The sequence below is a fragment of the Empidonax traillii genome, unplaced genomic scaffold, assembly GCF_003031625.1.
Source record: "Empidonax traillii isolate 1590-97213 ecotype Southwest subspecies unplaced genomic scaffold, ASM303162v1 scaffold49:size1601597, whole genome shotgun sequence".
NCBI classification, from domain to species: domain Eukaryota; kingdom Metazoa; phylum Chordata; class Aves; order Passeriformes; family Tyrannidae; genus Empidonax; species Empidonax traillii.
In genome coordinates this window covers 1,358,770-1,380,824 of record NW_020955242.1, presented here as the reverse complement: position 1 = coordinate 1,380,824, position 22,055 = coordinate 1,358,770, and the positions used below count along the sequence as shown (strand labels likewise).

Here is a 22,055-nt window from a genome sequence, read left to right as displayed (position 1 = left end):
TTAGGAACTCGGACAGAGTGAAAACACTTGATCCTCAAACTGTAAATGTTTAGCAGTGTTCCTCAGCCACCATTCCCTCTTTCTCCTCAAGATGTTACACAGCCCTTGCTCTATTCTTCTTTTAAATCAAGAAATGGCCATTTCCTTTGGCAACAGAGAATGCAATGACTGCTTCCTACCACAGGAGTGTGGATGATGAAGTAAAACTCTAAGACTCAACAAAATAAGAAGAAATGGAAAAAATCTGTTAAAAAAAAAATAAAAGGAAAAGAAAGTAAACAAGTAAAAAGGAAGTAGGAGATTAAAGATTTTTCACTGTCAACATTCTGTGCCAGATTTGCAGTGCATTGCTTGTATTCACTGTACCTGCAAAGTTTCAATCTGAGTTCATGAATATGATTTTCCTCCAAGGAAATTGTTCCTTTTTTTAATTTTCACTCTTATTTTAAAAGAAAAAATGTTACATCTGGGGGGCAGAAAGTAAGATGTATACTTGATTTCAGGTCTCACCCATGCAGAGAATAAATGAAACTCCAAAGATCTAAATGTTTTTAGTCTAAAATAATATGGATAAGTATTTATAGTCTTATGACTTCTATACTTTATCCTTGCATATGCATTTAAAATACTGTATTGATGTCATGGAATTTTAATGGAGTCCTTTTTGAGTCACAGAAACATTGAGAATGAGGCATAACAACATAATGTTCGCCTGCAGTTAGTCATAATATGAATCAAGCTCTTTATCATCACTGTCTGTCACTTATGCCTTGTGATGAAGTAACCTGAAAAACTTCTATTTAGAAATAATTCTGCATAAACACACAAATAATATGGAATGTGATGCAGAGTGTGCTGTAGTGGAACTCAGTTAATCAGCAATCCCAAAGTGACAAGCAACGGTAAGGAGCCCCAGGAACCCCAGAGATGATGTATGTATCCTATTGTTTGTATTCTGCACAGGAGCAAAGTGACTCTCCCCACATTTTCTAAGCAGTGGAAGCTTGTTAGAACTGATGCAGACCAATACACATTGTCTGTGCTTTAAAAATGTGTGACTGTCCAAGAGTCACGTTTTCGATTTCACATTTATTAGTTACACATATTACAAGTGATAGATGCCAATTTTCTTTACAAAAACCAACAAAAAGCTCAAAAAACCCTCTTTTAATATGCTATCAACTGAAGAATCAGGATTCTTTTCTGGCATGTAAACTCTCCACCAGACTATTAACAGAAGGGCAAGTTTCTTGAAAAATTGCTATTTGCTAGAGACAAGAATACAGGGAGATAGGCAGCACACTCGTATGATATGTTATCGCCAGCAATATATTTGTGCTGATAGAAGTCAAAGCCAATCTTCTCCATCCCTACTCAAACACATTCTAACACAGAAGACAGAAAAAGGCTGCTATCCTATCACAAGTTGTTTGCCAACTAAATTTAGAAAAAACAGTTTGCTACTTAAGCCTATAGTTGTAGATCGAGGCAAAATAAACACAGAAGCTCACGCTACCATTCTATAGCTGGATTTTTTTGAGAAGAATTACAGGTAGAAGAGCAAGATTGATCTCTAAGCTGTACATTGGACATACCACACATGTATGCATGCACAACACAGAAGTGCTGTTTGTTTGCCTACTTGAGTAGGTGTTTAATGAACAGAACTACCTTTTCCTTTCATTTGATCTTTGATTAATCGCTCTGAGTCACATTTGGCCCTAGATTACACTACCTGTCTTTCACCTTATTCCGTCAGAACTGCATATACAATGAAATTCTGTTCCAGTTGTGGTTGGCTCCAGGAATGTCAGGGTTTTGGTATGTTTTATCCGCCAGCAAGGCCAAGCCAGAGCAGGCAGCAGAGCCAAGGGGAGATGAGAAAGCCACCCAAGGAACATGCTGATGCAGAGCACGGTCCAAGGGTCCTCTCATAGTAAAGGCACCCCCAAAGCTGATTCCACAAAGGGAAAATCTCAGAAGCAAGTCCTCATCTCCCTAAGGCATGACAGCTGGGAGAGCATGGGGCAGTGAACCACTGCACTGAACCACTGATGTACAGTGATGGCTGATTCAAACAGCATTTGAAAAAGATCAAGGTAAGACTGAGAACGCACACACGGATGGCTTGTCAAATCCTTGAAACAACAGTTGCAAGAAGCCATACAATACCCAGTACACCTTACAAGCATCATCCAAGAACCTAGCACAGCCCTATTATGTTAAAAAAGGCTTAGATGAAGGTATGAGAATGAAACAAAAGCGGCTTTCCTTACCAGCACTTCTGCTATGCCATAAACAACAGGTAGATCTCCATCATGGAAGCAGTGATGCAAGCCACTGTTTAGGAAGCCAGGCTGCCTTGTGTGACATAACATCTGATTTACCACTCCAGATGCACTCCTTGGGTCTCAGCTGCACCACCACAGGAACATAAAGATAGCTTTAAGTAGGTTTTAAAAGTGTCAGAAGGACAGGACAGCAGAAGCATCTGTTAAATCCTTTCATTTAATAATATAGAACTTGCTTATTATTTGGCAGAGCAAAATAAATTGATACAAATTACTTCATTTTATCATTAGAAACACAGTTACTGGACACCCTCATAGAACACAAACAGAAAGTCACATAGGCATAAACATATTATTTACTCTAGTGATTGCTTTGTAGGGCAAATCTATTCTAAGCTCTTACGTTCGCACCTGACAATGCATTTACACCTCTGATATGTCCGGTGTACAGTCTTGAAATCAGTCTTGTTTTTACTTACAGTCCTGCTGTGAAAACAGAGCACAGAACGCGTTGCAAAATTCTGTTTATTTTGCCATGTGTATCGAGTAGGTTTTTTTTAAATCTAAGGTAATGTATTTCAAACTATCAAGCAAAACAACAGAAGAACCATGATGGGCTGTGATAGGAAATGACAACTACCAAGTTTTTTCCTACAACAGATAAATAGCATGATACCCCCATATTTACATGACTGTCTATTATTATCATAATTTCATCCACATGCTTACCAAGAACCCACAAAAGTAACAGCATTAACCTACTAAAGCAAACAAAATTATTATTTTTCCATGCCTAATAAAATTCTTCTTTATTTAAAGAAAGCAAATAGAGGATTGCTAATCCCCTATCAGGTAAACAGATAAAAGTACAGTTTAACAAAAGAATTTTTATTAATAACAAAGTAATACTGAACTACAGTATCCTAAACCATTCAAAAGTCAACTATTTGTATAAGCCATACAACTATAAAGAGGGTAGCATAAAAAGAACAGCAGATAAATATGATCTGCTCTGAAAATAAGCTACTTCAACATTCAGCAATTGATTCCTGTGTGGTTTTAACACCATTTTTCATATCAAAATAAGACAGTTAATCAATATTGAGGTGCTTGAATATGTCCTGAACCTACAAACCTTTATATAATTCAGTGACTTTGAATACAGAAGTTGTCCCATTGGGAATAAAAAGGATGATTCATAAAGCTCAGGTTGTTTCCATACATGGATTCCTTGCAAAAAACAAACCAAAACAAAAACCAACCAACTAACAATAATAAAACCACACCACAAAACAAACCAAAAAAAGCCCTACTTTTTAATTTGGGATGTATAAAGCTATTTAGATTTTAGGTTCCTATCTAATTTCTCTCATATTAACTGCTTACAGAATTACAGAATAAACTATATCCACCTGAAGTGCCAAACACAGCAGAGTTTCTCCTGAAAAGATTTCATAAGGAAACCAAAAGGAGAGATGAAGACACCTTGCCCCAAGTGACCGAAACCATATGCATACAGACTTCCTTTTCCACAAAACCCACCATACAAGTAATTTTATGTCTTTGCAACTTTTTGTTAGGGTGCCCAATTGATCAGAACTCTTCAGACTATTCAGCGTAGAGAAAGAAAATCCAAGTGTCTGTCCAAGAAATATTGCGTCAACATAATGATTTTACAGAACCAGCAATTACATACTTGGTAAAGCAGATGAGGAAAGTGAGGAGATACCCATGCTGTTGCCTCTGCAGCTCTCACCTCAGCCAGTAGCTAAGACCTCTGGTCCCTTATTTCAGAGGTTGTCAGCCCAAATCCTGGCATTTCATCCCAACACACACTTTGTTTTCAACTTCACTACGTCACAATCCACTGTCTTCCACATTAGTTTTAGCCCTCACAAGTCTTTGGCCAGAAATAATAATATATGGCTGTAGTGACCCAAACAGTAAGAAGGGCTATGACAGCAAAGATAAAACATGGCATTGATAACAATTTCTGCCATAAAATGCCAAGGGCAGGCCCGATCTAATGCCCACGTAAATACATGAAAGATGCCTGCACTGAATGAGTTTCCTGTGGGCATAAACAAGGCTGAAATACAAGGGGCCAGGGGAAAAAAATATTAATAAAAAATAGTAGATTTGTATCTGTGACTCTTTGTCTAAATCAAGCTTAAAGGGATATTAAGGGATACTCTCAACTTGCAATTTTTGAGAATGGAATGCTTTTCTTTTCCCTCTTGCTTTTCAACAAAACGTGGGCTGCTGGGCAAACTGGTCATGCAGGAGTAAACAGTGAACACTGACACCAAGAGCTGGCACAGGAACTACACAAACTGAAAACTAGATGAACTGTTAAAAGTTTTTTCATTTTCAATTATAAATTAATATCGTCTATTTTTAGTAGCACACCTTTTTCCAACAGAGTTCAGTCTGTAGCATTGGTCAATCATACTTCCAGCACTCCAGTCATAAGACTCAGTTATTTTTAATGTGATGATATTTTCAGCTAATCTGCCCATTACTATGAAGTGTCTGAAGAAGTTCATGAAAACATCTGTTCAGCTATTCAAGGTACCTGAGCAGAAACAGCTGTGTAATAGTCTCTCTTTTCGGTTTTGCTAGTTAAGCAGCCCTGTAATGCCTGTGTTTTTCAATATATTGTTTCAGGTATAAACAGAGAGAACACATTCAAAACAGAATTTGGACTGTTTTGACATGTGCTAACATGCAGAGGAAAAGATATGAAATAGAAATCTTGTTACAAAAATAAATAATGAATAACGTGGCAGCAAGCATGATCTCATCAAAGTCTTCATCTGAACAGAGCAGAGAGGCAAAGACCAGAAGGCTCTTGTGTGACATTGTTATCTAAAGTCCTGATTAGATTTTCACCTCAGAGTTCTCAATTTTGGTAGCAATCATCGCAAAGATACTATGGTGACTGGCACTCTATAAATACATCACAGACAGGTACCAGTACAGAAGATGACGATCAGATAAGAGTTTGAAGCATTTGAAAATTCAACCCTGCCATTAGGTCTGTATAACAGTACTCAATTTTACGGCGGTGGAAATGTGATTACAGATAAAAAAGGCAGGATTAGTGCTGTACAAATTCTTCTCCTCTTAAATTAGATTATCATCATTCAACAGCACTACTTAGGTTTTCAGGGAGTGTCAGAATTCAACAAATATATAGGCATGAATTAACTGTAGATTTAATAAAAGCTGCAGCACAAACCACAGGTCACAGATTGACTGGCCTTGCTTTGTCAGACACTGCACAAAACTGCAACAAATGAGTCACACAACTGACAGCCGACGCAAGCAACCCTCATCTCGAGTATCTGCCAAAGAATAGAAGCTGTTATTTCCTGTGTTTCTATTTTAGATTTTATTAGAAAATCAAGATAATTCATTATCAGGTCCGGTTGGACTCAATACCTCTGCATGAAACACAGCATTTGATGCAGGTGATACTACGGAAATGAGGCTCTTGCCAACCCAGTGGATTTAGACAATATTTCCTCACTCCAGAGCCAGACAGTGAGTGGGTATCCATGTCCATGGCATGCACACATCAGTTGTAATTGTTAAAAAATATCATTATTTTAAGAAACACAACTAGTCATTTCCACACATACTCTAAGTACTCCAAATATCTATATGCATCAAATTCAAACTCTTCATATATTACATTACTACAATCATCTTACTAAAACCTATTGTAAAGAAAATATCTAAAAAATATTTACAAAAACCCACTTCTACTAAGTATATTCCGTATACAAGCAAGTCCCTATGTCTTGATAACAAATGGTACATTCTGTATAGGAGCTGCACAAACTGTACACTGCACAATCCAATTAGTATCATTACAGGTGCTCATTCTGAGCAGCACAGGTTCTTACACAGTTGCTGCCTTTGGCATACAGGGGTTTCCTTTCACAGCCTGCTCTTCAGCTACATCATAAAACCTCTGGGGTGACTGACCCTGAAAAACAGCCTAATGCAGGGTGGGGTGATGATACAAACTATAATTTGCATTCTGATGGACATATTAATATAATAATGGCCAGTCTTCGCGAACGAAGAACCGGGGAAGGTCTTTCCACCTTCCAGCCTGCGCATTGGATTTTTTAGGTGAGACACAGTGTGTGCGGAACTGAGCCCACCCTTTAATCCTGAGGTTCATCTGCAGGGGCCAAGTGAGCTTGGACGGTGGCAGCGAGGTCCTCAGGATGTAGATGGATTGCCTTACAGGGCTAACAAGCTCCATCTGCCCGGGGAGTGGCCCCGACCGGGAATCGAACCCGGGCCTCGGCGGTGACAGCGCCATGTCCTTAACCACTAGACCACCAGGGGCTCCCTACTCATGTGATCATTGCACTTCCTCTTCCAAGGACTAGGAATCATATATCCAACACTTTTAGTTCTGGATTGGACAGCCAAATATTTTGGGAACTACTTTGCTCTCTAGCAGTAATTGCCTGCATGGTCCTCAGGTTTTGAGGTATCTGAGGCAGCAGGCAGGTGCTCTGGAAAAGAAGCAGTTCAGCACACTTGCCACATGTACCAGAAGATCAGCAGAAAATAATGAATATAAAATGCCATTTACTAAGTTGCTATTGCAACAGAAATTTCCAAATCCTTCACCTAAACTGCCTCCAGCAAGACCTATACTTGTGTCTCTGCTATGCATCTCTACTTTAGGGGAGCTCCTTGGTATTTTCTGCACTTTCCCATCACCTGGGGCCACCTTTGTCAGGGTCAGGCTGTAGGTACATGTATGACCACAGCACACAACAGCCTCCAGTCACCAGAGACCACCCCATCTGCACCAGAGCAGAGCCCAGATGTAAATGAGCATATTTGCAGGGCAGATGATGAGTGAGCATGGAGCTTTCTCTCTTAACAGCATACATGCACCCATTGTCTCTCACCATCTGCTATAGGAAAGGAAAACCTATGCATATATAGCCACACTAAATTTGAAAGAGTGATTTTCAATCGTTTGCATAACTGTAATCCATTTTTTCCTAACAACACAGGCTAATAGGAATGACTTAGAGCCCCAGTTTAGCATACTACTAAACTACTGCTGTCTTTGCTTTACCTCTGGAAGAACAAGATAAACCTCCCAAGCTTCCTTTGTAAAATGAAAAATATTTCTGCAAAAAACATCAAGCTCTGACATTCTCATATGTATGCAAGTGCCTAAATTAAGGTATGTATGTTTGAAATTTGTATCCTTCAAGGACAATCTGTGCAGGAGAGATAAACACTATAAAATGTAGACGGCTAAATAATGAAGTAAGGATTCTGGAATTTAATATAATGTTAACTTGAGCACTCAGCTGTATGTGTTTAGGTTTTGGAGTTTTCTTTTCCCTTTTTTTGAATTGCATATAAGAATTACAGTTCCTTTATCAAAAAAATGTATGTGCTAGGATGAATAGTAGTTCCCTAAATATTTTTAGTTCAAGACATGTAATTTACTCAATAAGTGAAAAAGTTTGTTTAGAAAAAGCTACTCAACTGTAGTGAATGTCCAGAATCATTCTCCATCTGCAGAACCATAAAAGGGCTCAAAACAGAAGCAGAATGTTTTACAACAGCTGGTCTCTTTCAACTTTCTGTAATTTTTATAGTTGCTTTTTTGGTGAATTTTTTTTAGCATACCGCAGCAGGATTCTTCTAGAAGCAGGCAGACCATGATTTCACTTGTGCAATTCCATGAAGCAGAGGTGGATCCCTATTATCCTGAACCACCACCGGCCAGACACATGCAGGGTGAAGTTGTGTACTCTCACACCAGGACTGAAAACTTATCAAATATGGCCCTGATCCAGCAAAGCACTTAAGCACATGCTTTACTTTAAACATGTAAGTAATCCTATTAGAGTAAATGAGATTCAGCATAAACCACTGGACTGAATCTCAGAATACCTTGGTTGTGGCCCTGATTATGTCAGCGACCATGTAACCTTGGACAAATCGCTGTACTTGTGTCTTTATTTCCTCTTTTGCACTCTACACGTGTACACCATGTTGCAAACCATCTCAACCAAAATAACGCCAATGAATCTTCTAGAAACTGCTGTACTACAAAGGATGGCAGGGATACTTATGTACGGCACTCTGCTTTCAACTGCCTGTCATATACTCAAAAGTAATGCTCCTCCCAAAAAAAACCACAAGATGAGATCCCTTACCCTAAGGCCTACTTATCCAGTATTGGCAACTGCAAAAGCACAACATTGCTCTTAAGCAGCTGTGGAGATGGAATCCAACTGAAGGGTACTTGGAGGTGGGGACCAGGACAGCTCCTGGGCCTGTTCCAAGCCCAGGACTCAGGCTGCAGTTCACCTCCCACCGCTGACCCTCGCTCACTGGGCACCCAGAGATCCCAAGTCCTGCCTGGGGATTCACAGGTCAGTTTGCCACATTCCTGCTGTTGCTGTACCCACTGAAGAAAAAAAAAAACCATACAGTCCTGGGAAATTCTGTTTAAAGCACGCAGCTGGAAGGCAGCATTGTCTCACAATCCATTTGCACTAGAAGGCTTTATGTTTGGTATTTTTAGACACCGTGATACAAGATACAATCTTCCACACATAGGCTATATGCCATCAACTCTATGTCTTAATGATCCTAAGAATATTTTCACATAAATAATTCTGCTTCTGCACCTATACACAAGCACACAGTGTTTACTCTTGCCATCACACTGCTTCCCGGCAGTTGTCACTGGCAATGTCACTGTCACAAGGAGAATATGGATACAGCTTCTAACAATGAAGCAGGCACGGATGAGTGGGCAGGATACTCAAATGAGTTTCAGAAAGACTTGAGGTGAAATACTGTCCCTAGTGAAATCAATAACAGTTCTCCCATTTACTTCAGCAGAGTAAATATTTCAGCTCTTTTTTTTCTGTGCCTTCTGGTCATCTCAGTGCCTAACAGAGCAATCATTTATTTTCCTTAGGAACACAGGATAAACGACAGAATACAAGGAAAGCAAGACAGGGGGGCAAAATAAACGTACTTTTTTATCACAGTAATTAAAAAAACCCAAAACTTAGGACGATTCCTTTAGTTACAGATTATAAACAAGGCAGAAAATGAGATTGGATTAACAGAGTTAAGACCGTCCTTTCTAGGAACTCATTCACAAATTCCTTCTCTGTCCTTGGAACACCTGTGTACCATGTTGCTGTTTTCCCAGCTGAGCCAATGAAGAGCTCGCAGCAACAGCAACACAATTTCGCGTGTCAGTCTGCTCTGGATCAGGCTTTTTGCATACAAAGATATCTATTATAAGACACAAGCATCATGAGCTGCACTCTGTTAATTAAAATATTTTCTGCTGCAGACTGGAAGCCTGGCCTGCAAGATACTTGCCAAAATTATGTTCAGGAGTACAGCAGCTGAAATGTGTTTGTGTGCAGGTCAAAAGTTAGTTACTCTTGACTTTTCCTGAATGCATGCTCTGCGATGAAGGGAAATACAGTCAAAAGGTTCTACACAACTGTGCAGTTGCAGCAAGTCAAAGGCCACAACAAACTGCTGGTTTTTAGAAGATATTAAAAAATATGGAGGTAAAAAATACACTAAAAAGACACCATACAGTAACCTGTACCTGAGAAAACCAAGCAAAACAAAAAGTCTCTGAACAAGTGAAATTTACAGTAAACACGCTGCTTGCCGGTAAGTGCTGCAAGTTTCCAAAATTAGCCGGCGTGTCGGACAACAGCGGGCATTTACAAGGCATCTGAGATCTCTGGGAGTCCTTAGCAGGGCTCGGAGTAGGGGCTGACATTTCATCTTCAATTCACGCTCCCGGCTCTCCCTCCACCCCGGACTAACAAAGCCGCGCTCCCGGAGCCCCGCGCAGGGCGCATGCGCGAGGCCGGGCCGTGCATCGCCACTCGCGGCACGGACGGACAAGGGGCGGCCACCGAACCTCTGCCAAAACTTCAGCACCCACCGGCCAGGATGGACACGGGCGGCACAAGAGTCCACCCACGACATCTACTCGCAAGCAATCCCTCTAGGAGAAAGTTTTCTACAGCTGCTATTTGAATCCACATTACTTCTCTCTCTGAAAGTGATCTGTGCATTTCGGCAAACTTTATTCGTTTGGAAAGGATTAAAAAAAAAAAAAAAAACAAAAAAACCACAAAACCCAGGGTTTAACGTAAGCTTAGACTTCGCGCAGCACCCTTCTTTTCCCCACCATCTCATGCAGTGCCTCACAAAAGGCCCCAGAGGTTGGACAAACATAGCACCAGGAAAAACACAGTGTGAAAGGGATCTTTATGTGCATGTGTGAGGGCCCAGTGCTAATAGCTCAATGTGCTATTGACACATCACAGTGCAAACAGCTAAGTCTTTTTCAAAATAGCATGAGTCACAGTGTCATTCTTAACTTTGCCTTTCACAGATTTGAGCAATTTGTGAAACAAATCATCCCTGTATTATTAAAGCATATTTCTGTAAACCAAGGTAGGCACTGGGAAATGACTATTGCTTCTGACTGTAACATTTATTCCAAACGCTGCACATGCCGCAGGGAAGTTGTGATTACACAGAAGGGGTACTGCAACTTCTCTGACAACCCTCGCCAAACCAGAGCGCTAGTTACCTTCCCGTGCCAGCAGCTGATGTACTTTTAGATAATACTCCCATTTGTATAATCCTTTAGTTAGAAACTGGCCGTAACGGAGCCAGAATGAGCCGAGAGAGCAGAGCAGAGAAAGGCTCCTTTCCCTGCTCGCAGGGCCGCCCGAGCCCCACCGGGCTGTGCCCGACGCGCCGGGGAAAGTTCGGCAAGTCCCAACCCCACCGCGAACGCTGCGCGCTCGGGACGCGCCTTTGTTCCCGGGCCAGGGGGAGCAGGATCGGCTCCCCGCGCTCCTCCCGGCTCTGCCAGCGCTCCGCACCCATCAGAACCGCCCGAGCACCGGCCCAAGGGCGGGTCCCGGGGGGAGAGCCCCGCCGGGGCCGCGGCAGGAGGAGCCGCCCGGCCCCGAGCTCCGACCCCGCCAACCCCAACTTGCCGTGTCCGGGTGTCCCCCGGCCCCGCGGAGAGCGGCACCCTGCCCGGGCTCCGGGCATCCCCCAGCCCCGAGCCTCCCCGCCCCGACGGAGCACCAACTCCGGCTCCAGGGGAATCGGCCCGGGCAGCAGCACGAGGAGTTAACACCCGCGGGAATAATCACCTTGTTGTAGTTGTAGTAACCCAAACACTGGGCAAAGTCCAGGTTGGAGGGGTCTCCGGGGAGCGCGCTGCCCGCCGCAGCCGGGTAAAATCTTACATCCATGCCGAAGATTTGGTCCAAGAAGTGCACTTGGAGAGACGACCGGGAGGTTTAATAGATCCACCTTCAAGTGCCTTCCCCGGGGCAGGGGCACGGGCAAACCGCCGAGGAAGCGGAGCCGCGGGGCGCCGAGCCCGCCGAGAGCGGGGACGAGCGAGAGCCGGGGGGGTGGCGGGGACAGCGGGGGAAAGAGGCGGCGGAAAAGTGCAGGTAAACAAGGAGGAGAAGAGAGGAGGATGAGAGGAGAGGTGGGCGGCGGACCCCAGGTGGGTGCCCGTCCACCTCGGAGGGAGGAGGGGAGGGGAGGGAAGGAGGGAGGGCAGGGGAGCGGGAAGGAGGGAGGGAGGGAGGGCTGTTGTTTTTTAAAAGCTCAGTGCCAAGCCACGGGCTTTGCCTCCGCATTCAGGAGCAGCTGCTGTACACAAAGGAGCCACGCGCCCGGCGCGGACGGACGGACGGACCGGCCGCCGCTGCCCGCCCGACAAAGGCGGGGGGGACCGTCCCCGCCGCGGGGCCGGGGGAGCGGGACACGGCGGGGCCGCCCCGCGCTGCCGGGGAGGGGGGCGGCTACCCCGGAGTTGGTGCAACAGGGGCTGCGCTGGCCGGGCCGGGCTGCGGGGCGAAGTGCCGAGCGACCGGCGCCGCGCTGGCAGCGCTCCCCGGGAGGAGCGGCCGGGCCCGCGCCCCTCCCCGCCCCGCCGCGCCCCTCCCGCCGCCCGCCCGCCCGCAGCCCCCCCGCCCGGTGCGGGGCCGGAGCGGGGCCGGGAGCGGCAGCTGCGCTTCCCATGGCTGTCCTCGCTCCCCGAAGGTTCCAGGTGAGTAACTTTCACCGCTTCCACCAGTTTTTTGCCTTCTCTCTCTTTTTTTTTTTTTTTGGTAATGCACTTTATCGATTGACACCGCTGCCTTGCTGCGTCAGGTTGGTGGCAGAAGAAAGGAGATTTTTCTAGCGTTCTGTCAAGAGCAGGACTTTAAATCACAGTAGCCTGCCTCAAAGAAACCTCTCCGAACTCGCAAAGTCTCTGGTTGGTGAGTCAAAGCAATCCGCTAATAACCCAAATTTGTTTAGTCAGTCATAGGTACTGCCCTGCACTATTTGCTCCTTTGCATGGATCCTTTCTGACCCGAAATCCTGCTCCAGAACTTTTGGAGAAAACACTAAAGCAGTACAAAGACCACTTAACCTCATTACTTGTGCCCTGCAGACAAGATGCGAGGAAGAAGGATGAAAAGCCTTTACTCAAGGCTTCTTGTGACGGGGAGAGCATCACCTTTTGGGTCTAGGAGAGATTCCTGGGCAGTTATAATACAACTAAAAGTGCACCCCATACTGAGTTTACTCCATTTGGTTGCAACATAGCAATGACAACACAAATATACAAGGTTTAACTCTACAACAGCAGAAAGACCTTCTCAAAAGGTCTCTGCATCTCTGCGTGGCTGCCAAGGACAGACTGACTACCTGGTCCGATGCTCAGTCCCGCTTCTGACTGACGCCTGTCTTAAAAGCTCAGTGCCCCACACTCCCTCTCCAGGCATGATTCTACACGATCTAGACACCCAGGGAGCAAACCATAAAACAGTCAATAGCTACAACATGTAAAAAGGGAACATCTTCCCACCTCCATTCCTAGAAATTTTATGTTCAATATTTATGGTGGCACAGGTAGTTCCTGGTAGCACAGGACATACCAGATCACCTTTATGCCACATATAGATTCTGACGTATCACACTTTGAAGTGAAGATCTCTAGTATGTACTGAGAGCAGAATTAAACACAGATACATTTGTACTTACATGGAATATTGAGAATTTAACTCTCTAGAAAACTGGGCAGAAAATGGGCAAATACCTCAATAGCAAAGATAATAGGCATATTCTGTTGAATAGCTAATCCAATTTCATATTTATTGTGTCAACCATTTTTAACCAAGGGGGAAAAAACACCTGCAAGATGTACTCCGTTGCTAGAAAGAAAATGGTTAAGGAACGTACAGCGCAGAGTGTTCGCACAAGCACACCCCATACCTGTGGCGAAAATTATTTATGCTCCTGAGAGAAGCAAATTGTTCAGAAAAAGACACTGAAGCTGTTTCAGAATGCAACATTGCATTAGAGCATTTCTTCAACGCAGCAACAGAAAAGTGGTAGCATACAGGCACAGCAAACACATTTCAGCCGAGGTTAATAGAGTAATACCTGCTTTGTTTTGTACCTTGGGTGACAAACATTTCCATAAACCCAAGCATACATGTTGGAATAAGCAGATTCTCAAGTAGAGAAACAGATCATTGGCATCAAGTTCTGGGGTGCTCTGCTATATTAGTACAGCGATTTCCAGACTGGCTAGCTCTGAGTCTCTACACTTTCAACAAAAACCGAAAGCACATTCCCACTGAATTCAGAGGGAAACTACTTCAGTAAGGACCAAACAGCAAATGATTCCAAGTTTAGGATTTGGGTCTGTTGCCACACTGAGCAGCCACTGAAAGGCTGCTGACCTATGTGATACATGGGCAGCATATGGCCTGCTTTGGCTGCTGCACAGCTCCTGCCTGGCAGGGCAGCCCCAGCTGACCAGCCCAAGTCATCTCTTCTGTCCCACTGTTGGAGCAGTGGCCTCTGCTCCAGGGCCAGAAATGAGCCTGTGGAGCAGAGGCAGCCGGCAGGAGGCACACCAGGTGCTCCATGGGCAGGCGGCTGCTGCTGCTGGGTTAGGAGGGTAAAGTTCAGGAGTGAGGTAAATAATGATAATTTCAAGTATTCTCATGGGATATACGGTTTCCAACACAGTTGCTTCTGAAAATAAGACTAATACCTCAGAATATTCCATTTTGACATCACTGGCTCAGAAAGTTAATGTAAAATTGAAATGGAAAAAGTGAGGGTTGAAAAAAGTAATTATGCTCAAGTTCAGCAAAACACTTATCCCCAAAGTAGTAGTTAATGAAAACTCTTGAGATACTGTTTATACAATTTTGAAACTAAACCACAGAAATTTTATGTTTCCAACAACAGCAAAAATCCAGTCCTTGACTATAATCTTGCTTTGTTACCTCTGCCTAGTACCCAAAGTAAGTCTTTTCCAGAACAAGTAAGACCACAGTGGAACTAATATGTGATCTAAAATGATCTAAAGAAAAACTGAAGAGAAACTGGGATATATATGCTAATTTGTTTTTCTTTTTAAATAAAATGTGGTTTTATGTGATGTGGTACCAGAATTTTACAAACTAAATAATTAGGCAAGTGTATATTTTCCTTTCTCAACATGTCTCTAGTATAGTTTATAAAATAAGTAAACTTGAGTAACCTCTGCTAGACTTTTAATCCATATACATGACATCATACCTGTTTGTTAGTTACAATATATTTATCTCAGGAGTACATTAGAGATGGAATATGAGCCAAAGTATTTATAACTTTCTGTACATGATGCTTGAAAGGAGTCCAACAAATTCTTCTCTCAAGCTATTCTCTAAGTTCCTTCAGTAAAACTCTGGATTTGGAATTCTACTTTTTTTTTTCTTTTTTCAGAGTGGTTGGAAGTATGAAGTATTTGCAGTTTTGAGTAAATATTCCCTTCTTTTCTGCTGGTTTAATGAAAGCAAATGGAAATCTACAATAAATGGAGTACTCCAGTAATTTCCCTGGTCCTGGTAGCCTTCATTTCGAAGAAACTTTTTGAAAAGCCTTGTTCCATAAGGGTTTGAATGTATGCCTACTGGTGCCAGCAATTATGATTCAGTCAGCAACACACAAATGGTGACTCTGTTCCATCTTCAGCTATACTTTCTTCTGACTCATCATCACAATTCAATTTTAAAAGCCATTAAGAACACTCAAACTGCTTTTCTGATGTAAGAACAGAAATTGTATTGAGTGAATCAGTCATATACAAACTTGAAAGTGTGCCTGCACAAATTCTCACTACTGCCCAGAAACCTTTCAACTTGCACAGATAAATAGAAATGTTCCAGTCCTGGCTGATTCCCACACAAGCCTGGCGAGTCTTTTTTTTGTACCAGGACAAATTGGTACCCTTTACAGCCTCTGCAAACTACTTTGCAAACCTTGTGTCAGTCTGCCAATCTGTAACGTAGAAATAGTTATCAGAGGCTCAGTAACTTTTTTGTTGTTGTCATTATACAGAAACCAAAGGCAGTGGAAGATTTACTCCGACAAATCACAGGGTCAGGAAGGAACCTCAAAGATAAGAGCAAACACACCAGGTCCCTAACACCCAAATGCTGAGATGGCCTGCCAAGTCCTCCACCAGCCCTGCACCTCAGCACCCCTGTCTCTGGCCTCACAGTTCCCTCCCACTGGCAAAGGCAGCAAGCATGGAAGGGGGCAGGAAAATGAGGGAGAAGGGGTGGAACAAGCCAAGGCTGCACTGAAACTCTTTGTTCCAGTTTTACAGTGCAAAGCCAGTATTTAGAAGACCTGAAATTCATTCAGGAGATTCAATAACAACTTTTACTTGCTATCTTCAGAACATTCAAGTAGAGCAAGGTACTTGACAAATTTGAAAACATTCAGACAAAGTAAGGCACTTTGCAGACCTTAACTCAGCAAACTTCTCCAGACACAACAAGGCACTTGGTAGAATTCTTTGGTCTGCTTTACAAGACATTTGGCGAGGAAGGTGGGAGAAGAAAGAAAGAAAAGGGGAGAGAGAGAAGTAGAAAGTCATCACCTTAGGATCCAGAGTGCTCTCAGCAGCTTCCCAATCCCAGGCAAGGAGCTCATCCTCAGCATCCCTGTCACTGTCCTTGGGTCTGCTCTGGTCCTCTGGGGCTGTCCCCAGATGCGCCTGTGCTTCCATGTTTCCTGTGGGGCCCACCTTTTCTTCCAGTCTCCTACACCGTGTCTGTTGGCTTCTGCAAGAACTGGGAGGAACAAGAGGAGAGGGAGGAAAACAGTATCCCTGATGTCACCTGTTAAGGAAGACTGTCTTAGCCCCTTCGCCCCAGAGCACATGTGCAGGATGGAAGGGCACAAAACAAAAGGGGTGGAATACAGAAGGAGAAAATAAAGACAACACCAACCGGGCCTGGTTTAGAAAAGAATCTAAAGGCTCCTTGAATCAATAGAGAGTCCCTTTAATTGATTGCAATGGGCTTTGAATTAGACCTATATTCTACTTACCAAGTACAGCTGCTGAGAATCAATGATATTTTGACTTACCCTTCAAAGCAACAACTACACCGGTAACTTTTAGCTAAGAAAAAGTACAATTAGTAGCGTATTAATTCATTAGAGTTTGTCTCACTGAAGTCCACTTCTCATCAGATTGTAGAGTCAGCTGTCATTTATAAGTGATGAGGCAGGCATGGATACCCTGCATAAATGAGGCCATAAGGAAAAAAACTTTTGTTCTTAACATTAATTCAGACCAAATATTCATTGATATCTACATTTCTCAGCAAGTATCTCAAGCAGAGATCAATAAACACTTATTAGTCACTGACTACGTTTCCTGCAGTAAAGGAGGAAATTTCAGCCAGCAGATTGGAGAAGCCAAATAATCAGGGGAGCTGGAGTTTAGTGCTTGTCTACCAGATGATCATTTACCTTCTCTTTGTCTCAGTTGCTACAGTTAAAGAACTACAAATCAAAGGATTTTTTTGAAACTATTTTTATAGCCGTTCCTTATAAATACAAATCACTGTTTCAAAATACAAGTATGGATTGTTGCAGGGAAAAAAAAAATCACAACTGCCTGAATTCTATTTCTTTCAGGCCCAAGTCAGGAAATGCATTACTTTGTGAAACTGGGGAAAAAGTAAAATTATTAAACTTTTCAGCCATTTACATGTGCCTGCCTCAGTGTTTCTGTGGATTGCTGAAGTCTCTTACCTTAACTGAAGTATTCTCCCACCTCAAATCCCATAAAATATTTCTAACCATATTCTAGCAGAAAAACGGGTGTTTGAGTTGTTTAGAGAGCAGAGACAACCACTAATACTGTTGAACAATGCTACAGCAAAAAGGTTGCTGCTGCTGCTTTAAAGAAAGTATTCCACAATCTTCCAAAATAACCTGTGTGTAATGGACAATATAGGATTACTTTTTGGCAGAGTAAATATCCTGTTGCTATTGAATGCAGTGTTATAGTATCCTCACATACTAGTACACAGTTATTGTGAGATAAAGACCATGTTGAAAAACTAACTGATTGCAGTACTGAAAACAGAAAAGGAACTGTCCAGTAATATAAGAATTGACTTTGGGAGAACAATGACTGGAACAATGTCATTTCTAGATTAGCATTAAAGAATAAAATTAACTGAAACTAAGAAATTGTAGCAGTGTATTCCTTTCTTCCAGGGATGCCATTTCAAAGCAAAACAGGAAAACTTGTTTAGAAATGGCACTGTATGTATGTATGTATGTATGTGTGTGTATATATATATGTATAAAATTTGTTAATATAGGAATGTGTGGTATGTTTCTGGTTTTCTTCTTCTCTCTCTCCACATTCATAAATTTGTTGCATTTAAACTGCTGGAATTATTATAAAAGGGGTGGAAAAAAGCTACTTGCACCTACTTTTATAGGGAATTTAAAAGGACAATGTCTACAGAAAGAAAAATATGCTCACCACGAGCAATCCAAATTCTTCTTTAAATTTCTGTGTTTAGAAGAGTATCCCCAGCAGAAACTTGGATTTTACAGTAGAGTCAAGTCTAATTACTGAAAGAATTATTTTAATGAAACATCTCTGAAAAGTCTTAGTGAGATATGGTGAAGAGTTTTTCCAGGCGAGAAAAGTTATGTTTAACCCTTCTATCTGCAACAGATTCACTCATACATTGTTTGAATAGGTAATGAACTATACCCATACAGCTCTGTGACCTCTGATGTGTTCGAGGTGCACGCATTGCACTATAAAGCACACACTCACCCTTGAGAGCTCTGTGGTACCCTGGGGAGAAGGGGAGCAGTTCCCTGGCTGTCCCTGGGAGCTGGGAAGGGAGTTGTGTGCACTCTCAGGGACCACAGTGCACATCCTTTGTTGGTGGCTGTGAAAGGGATGGGCTCTTGGTCATCTTTTGGAAGCCAGTGAAGGACTTGATGAGACACTACCAAGATATAAGGTAAAAAGCTGTGTATAGTTTTACAGTCATACCTTAAAAACAAAAGTCATTATTAAAAAATGCCACTATCGTGTCCCTTTCAAATGTTACAGTGATCTACTGTGTTATTAATGTCACACCTTCTACTGGCGCTTGTGATAACATAAAATAATTAATGATAAGTTCCAGAGAATACAAAGATACAAACAAAATTTGATAAGACTGTAGATGTACAGCTTTATTTGGACAGATCAGATCCATGCAATAACTGGGAATAGTCTTCCAAAGGACCCATTAGTTATCCTTTAGGTCTCCTAATTAATGATGTAGTCTTCTGAGAGCATATTAATAACCCTGGTATTAATAGCAGCATAATTCTAGCTGAGGATTAAAAAAAATGGAAGCACTATTTTAAAAGGACTTGTACAATAGAGTTTGGGCCTTAGTAATAGACACATACATAAACTCATTAGAGTAAAAATTAACAGATTTCTGAAAACGTAATTAGAATTGCAATAACTTCTCCAAAACAAACTGCTATACTTCCATTCAGGGCTTATGTTGTTATGAGTTTTTTTTTTTTAATTCTAATGCCTCAATGGGCTGTATTTTTGACATTGAAAAGCTGAAGACAGATTCCAGTTCTCTAGACTTATTTCTTCAAGCTCATGAACAGTATGTGCCAAGCTGTTCTTAAAGACTCAGTCCTCATTTCCATGAATGGCTAATATTTAATAAAACATCTGATCACAAAACCAAATCTAAAAAAAAAAAATCAGTAGTAGAATAACACTCCGACTTGCTACTAAATGCAATGTTTTTGATATAAGTCTATTTCAACTTCATTTATTCCAGGGTTCTACAGCAGTCAAAATAATCAATGGAGAATTTTCCATGTGATTTACACATTGCTTTTTAAAATGAATTGTCTGAAACAAAAAATGCTTTTTTCTGCTGCCTGGCTTGTTTTCTAAAACATATTCTCTTTCTTTTAAAGTGAGAGAACGACCTCTGCTTCAGGAACAATTTTCTGAGACAGTGTGTTTATCAAATGGCTTCTCTGCTTTCATGAAAACAATTTATTTTCACTGAACTCCTCAAGATAAGCATTGAAGTCAGAAAGAATGTACAATGACATTTATAATTACATTCAAGAAACAAATATTTTGCTAAAGAAAGGGTTTGGATTTTTATTATTTTTAGAAATACAAAATATTTTCTTTCCTCCAACATACCATTTAAAGATATTTTCTCCCTGAAATTACAAAGTATATTTTCATATGCATGGAAAGAGAAGCCCAGGACAGTATTCGTCTCATAGAAAGGCTACAGTGTGCATCGTAAACAATGATAGCTGTAGCGTAATCCTTACAACCAAATTGCCTCTCCTGCCCCACTCTTAGGAAATAATCTGCAGAAAACAACAAGTTAAGCGGGAGGATACTTGCGGAGGATACAGAGCCTCCTCCAAACAACCCCTTGATGCCCAATCTTAGAAAACAGACAAAACAATTGTCCCCTGGAATGGCATGTTCATCTCTCCAGCTTTCCTCCCACATTTTCCTCTTGCTCAGAGACAGTTTCTTAAGCTCCAAAGCTCATGCAGAGCCTATGGACACAGGGTGTGGTGCCTCCCATTCTCTGGAGAAGTAGAAGACCTTGCTAAAAAAGCTCCCTCTGTTTCCCTTATGGATTCAGCCCTGGGCCGGTTCTCAAACAAGAGGAGCTCAGTCATGCCAGACTATTACTGCTTCCTGCTATATTCTGAACTACCCCTGAAATCAAGGTAGCCCATAGTGTATCTCATCTTTCAGGACAAAACAGCCACAGATTTGGCCATACAGGGCCTATATTTTCAAATGCAAATTCAATAACTACCTATGCAAAAGCTGCCCATGAATGTATTTAGGAGTTCTGTTTGGGCTGCCTGGAAACGTGGGTTTTACAGGATTAAAAAGACATACTGCTATCACTCCAGTAAATGCCCTTTAATTTGTGGGAATTCGTTTCAGAATAAAAAATGTAAGATCTGGTTTATTCCTTGTCAGTCAAACATCCTAGCTTTTCATTATCCTTTTTTTTTTTTTTTTTTTCAGTGCACAGAGGTAGTTTTCATCATAAAGATTCCCTGATAAAGTTCTCCTCCAGAGACATACTCTTTTTGTAGGCTCAGCTAGTGAAGAAATATCATTCATTGGTAATACTCAAAGAGAAGTTGAAAAAAAAATCAAAAGCAGCTGAAAAGAGATGGTATTTCACTAATATACACCGAGGCTTTATTCAAAATATACAGTGTTAAATTTGATCAAATATCAACCCACCATTCAGAGTGAAATAATCTCTTTTAATATGTGTGTATCTGTGTGTGCCAAAGAGAAGTGTGTTTGCTTTCAAGCAGGTGCACATCCTGCTCTGACTAAGTCTCTAACTCATCAAATTGCTTTACCAGTGTGGGACATGCCCTTTTTCTGGAACAGCTTCAAGCATTTTCCCCAGCATTTCAGCCACCTGTTTACCGAGTTCATACTCCAAAGGAGATGCATGCAATTAGAAACAAGGAAATGAAAATAAATGACCTTGTTTGTTATAAATAACAAAGAGACTCAGCAAAATTAATGCAGTGAAGCCTGACCTCCTGACCTGAAAGAAAGAATCACCTCATTCCTTTGTAGCAGGCTCACAATGCTCCAGCACCAGGCATTGTTATGCAGCTTTGCCTCTTTTGATGGATCTTAAAGGAGTATATTCTAAATACTAAATGTTTTACAAGTTAGATTAGGAAATTTGCATTAAAAAGAATGTTGAAACAAAGTCAAGAGAGCAATGATAAAGATTATCACTGCTTTATTTAAAGAGTCCAGGTAAGCTGTGTTCGTGGCAGTTCACTACAATGCAGTTTTTCAACTGAAAAATAAATATGGCATTCCAGGTACTAAAAAGCCATGGAATGTCTCCTTCGATGTTCAGTGAATTGATGAGGGAGAAAGTTTTTAATTAGCCAACTTCAGGAAAAGGAAACATTTTTCTTTTGTTAATTGTTTGTGCTATGATTATCTGACTTCTGAGAAAAAAGCAATGTACTTCCACAAGTATTACCAAAAATATACAATTTTTTTTTCATTATCCTTTAATTAGGCAAGTAGAAATGCCTTCTTTTGTATGAAGCCTACTGAATAATGTTTCTATGGGTTACATTTTCACTTTTAATTGATTCATGTCATTCTGGAACAGCATCCACCTGTAACATAGGTCAAGGTGTTAGAAATTTGTTTCCCTGCTTGCCTTTGGAGGAAATGAGAACACACTTGTTTTTGTGGCAGTCCTCACAAAAAGAGTAGTGTGTAATTACAGTGCTGGT

General features: G+C 41.6%; 1 protein-coding gene across 4 annotated transcripts in view; it reads right to left on the bottom strand.

Annotated features, from left to right (window-relative positions):
* The window catches only part of TOX3 (TOX high mobility group box family member 3), a 79,119-nt gene extending 60,511 nt beyond the window's left edge, over positions 1 to 18,608 (bottom strand). The window contains exons 1-2 of one of the 4 annotated variants that reach the window (XM_027879011.1): positions 18,526 to 18,608; positions 16,315 to 16,555 (exon numbers count right to left, since the gene is read on the bottom strand). In XM_027879011.1, coding sequence (XP_027734812.1) covers positions 16,315 to 16,443 — 129 coding nt within the window. In that variant the 5' untranslated portion in view covers positions 16,444 to 16,555; positions 18,526 to 18,608. Of the gene's footprint in view, positions 1 to 11,515; positions 12,181 to 16,314; positions 17,334 to 18,525 lie in introns of those variants that run through there. The other 3 variants (XM_027879012.1, XM_027879013.1, XM_027879014.1) reach the window with 3 other exon arrangements.
* Between the last annotated feature and the right edge of the window lie 3,447 nt (positions 18,609 to 22,055).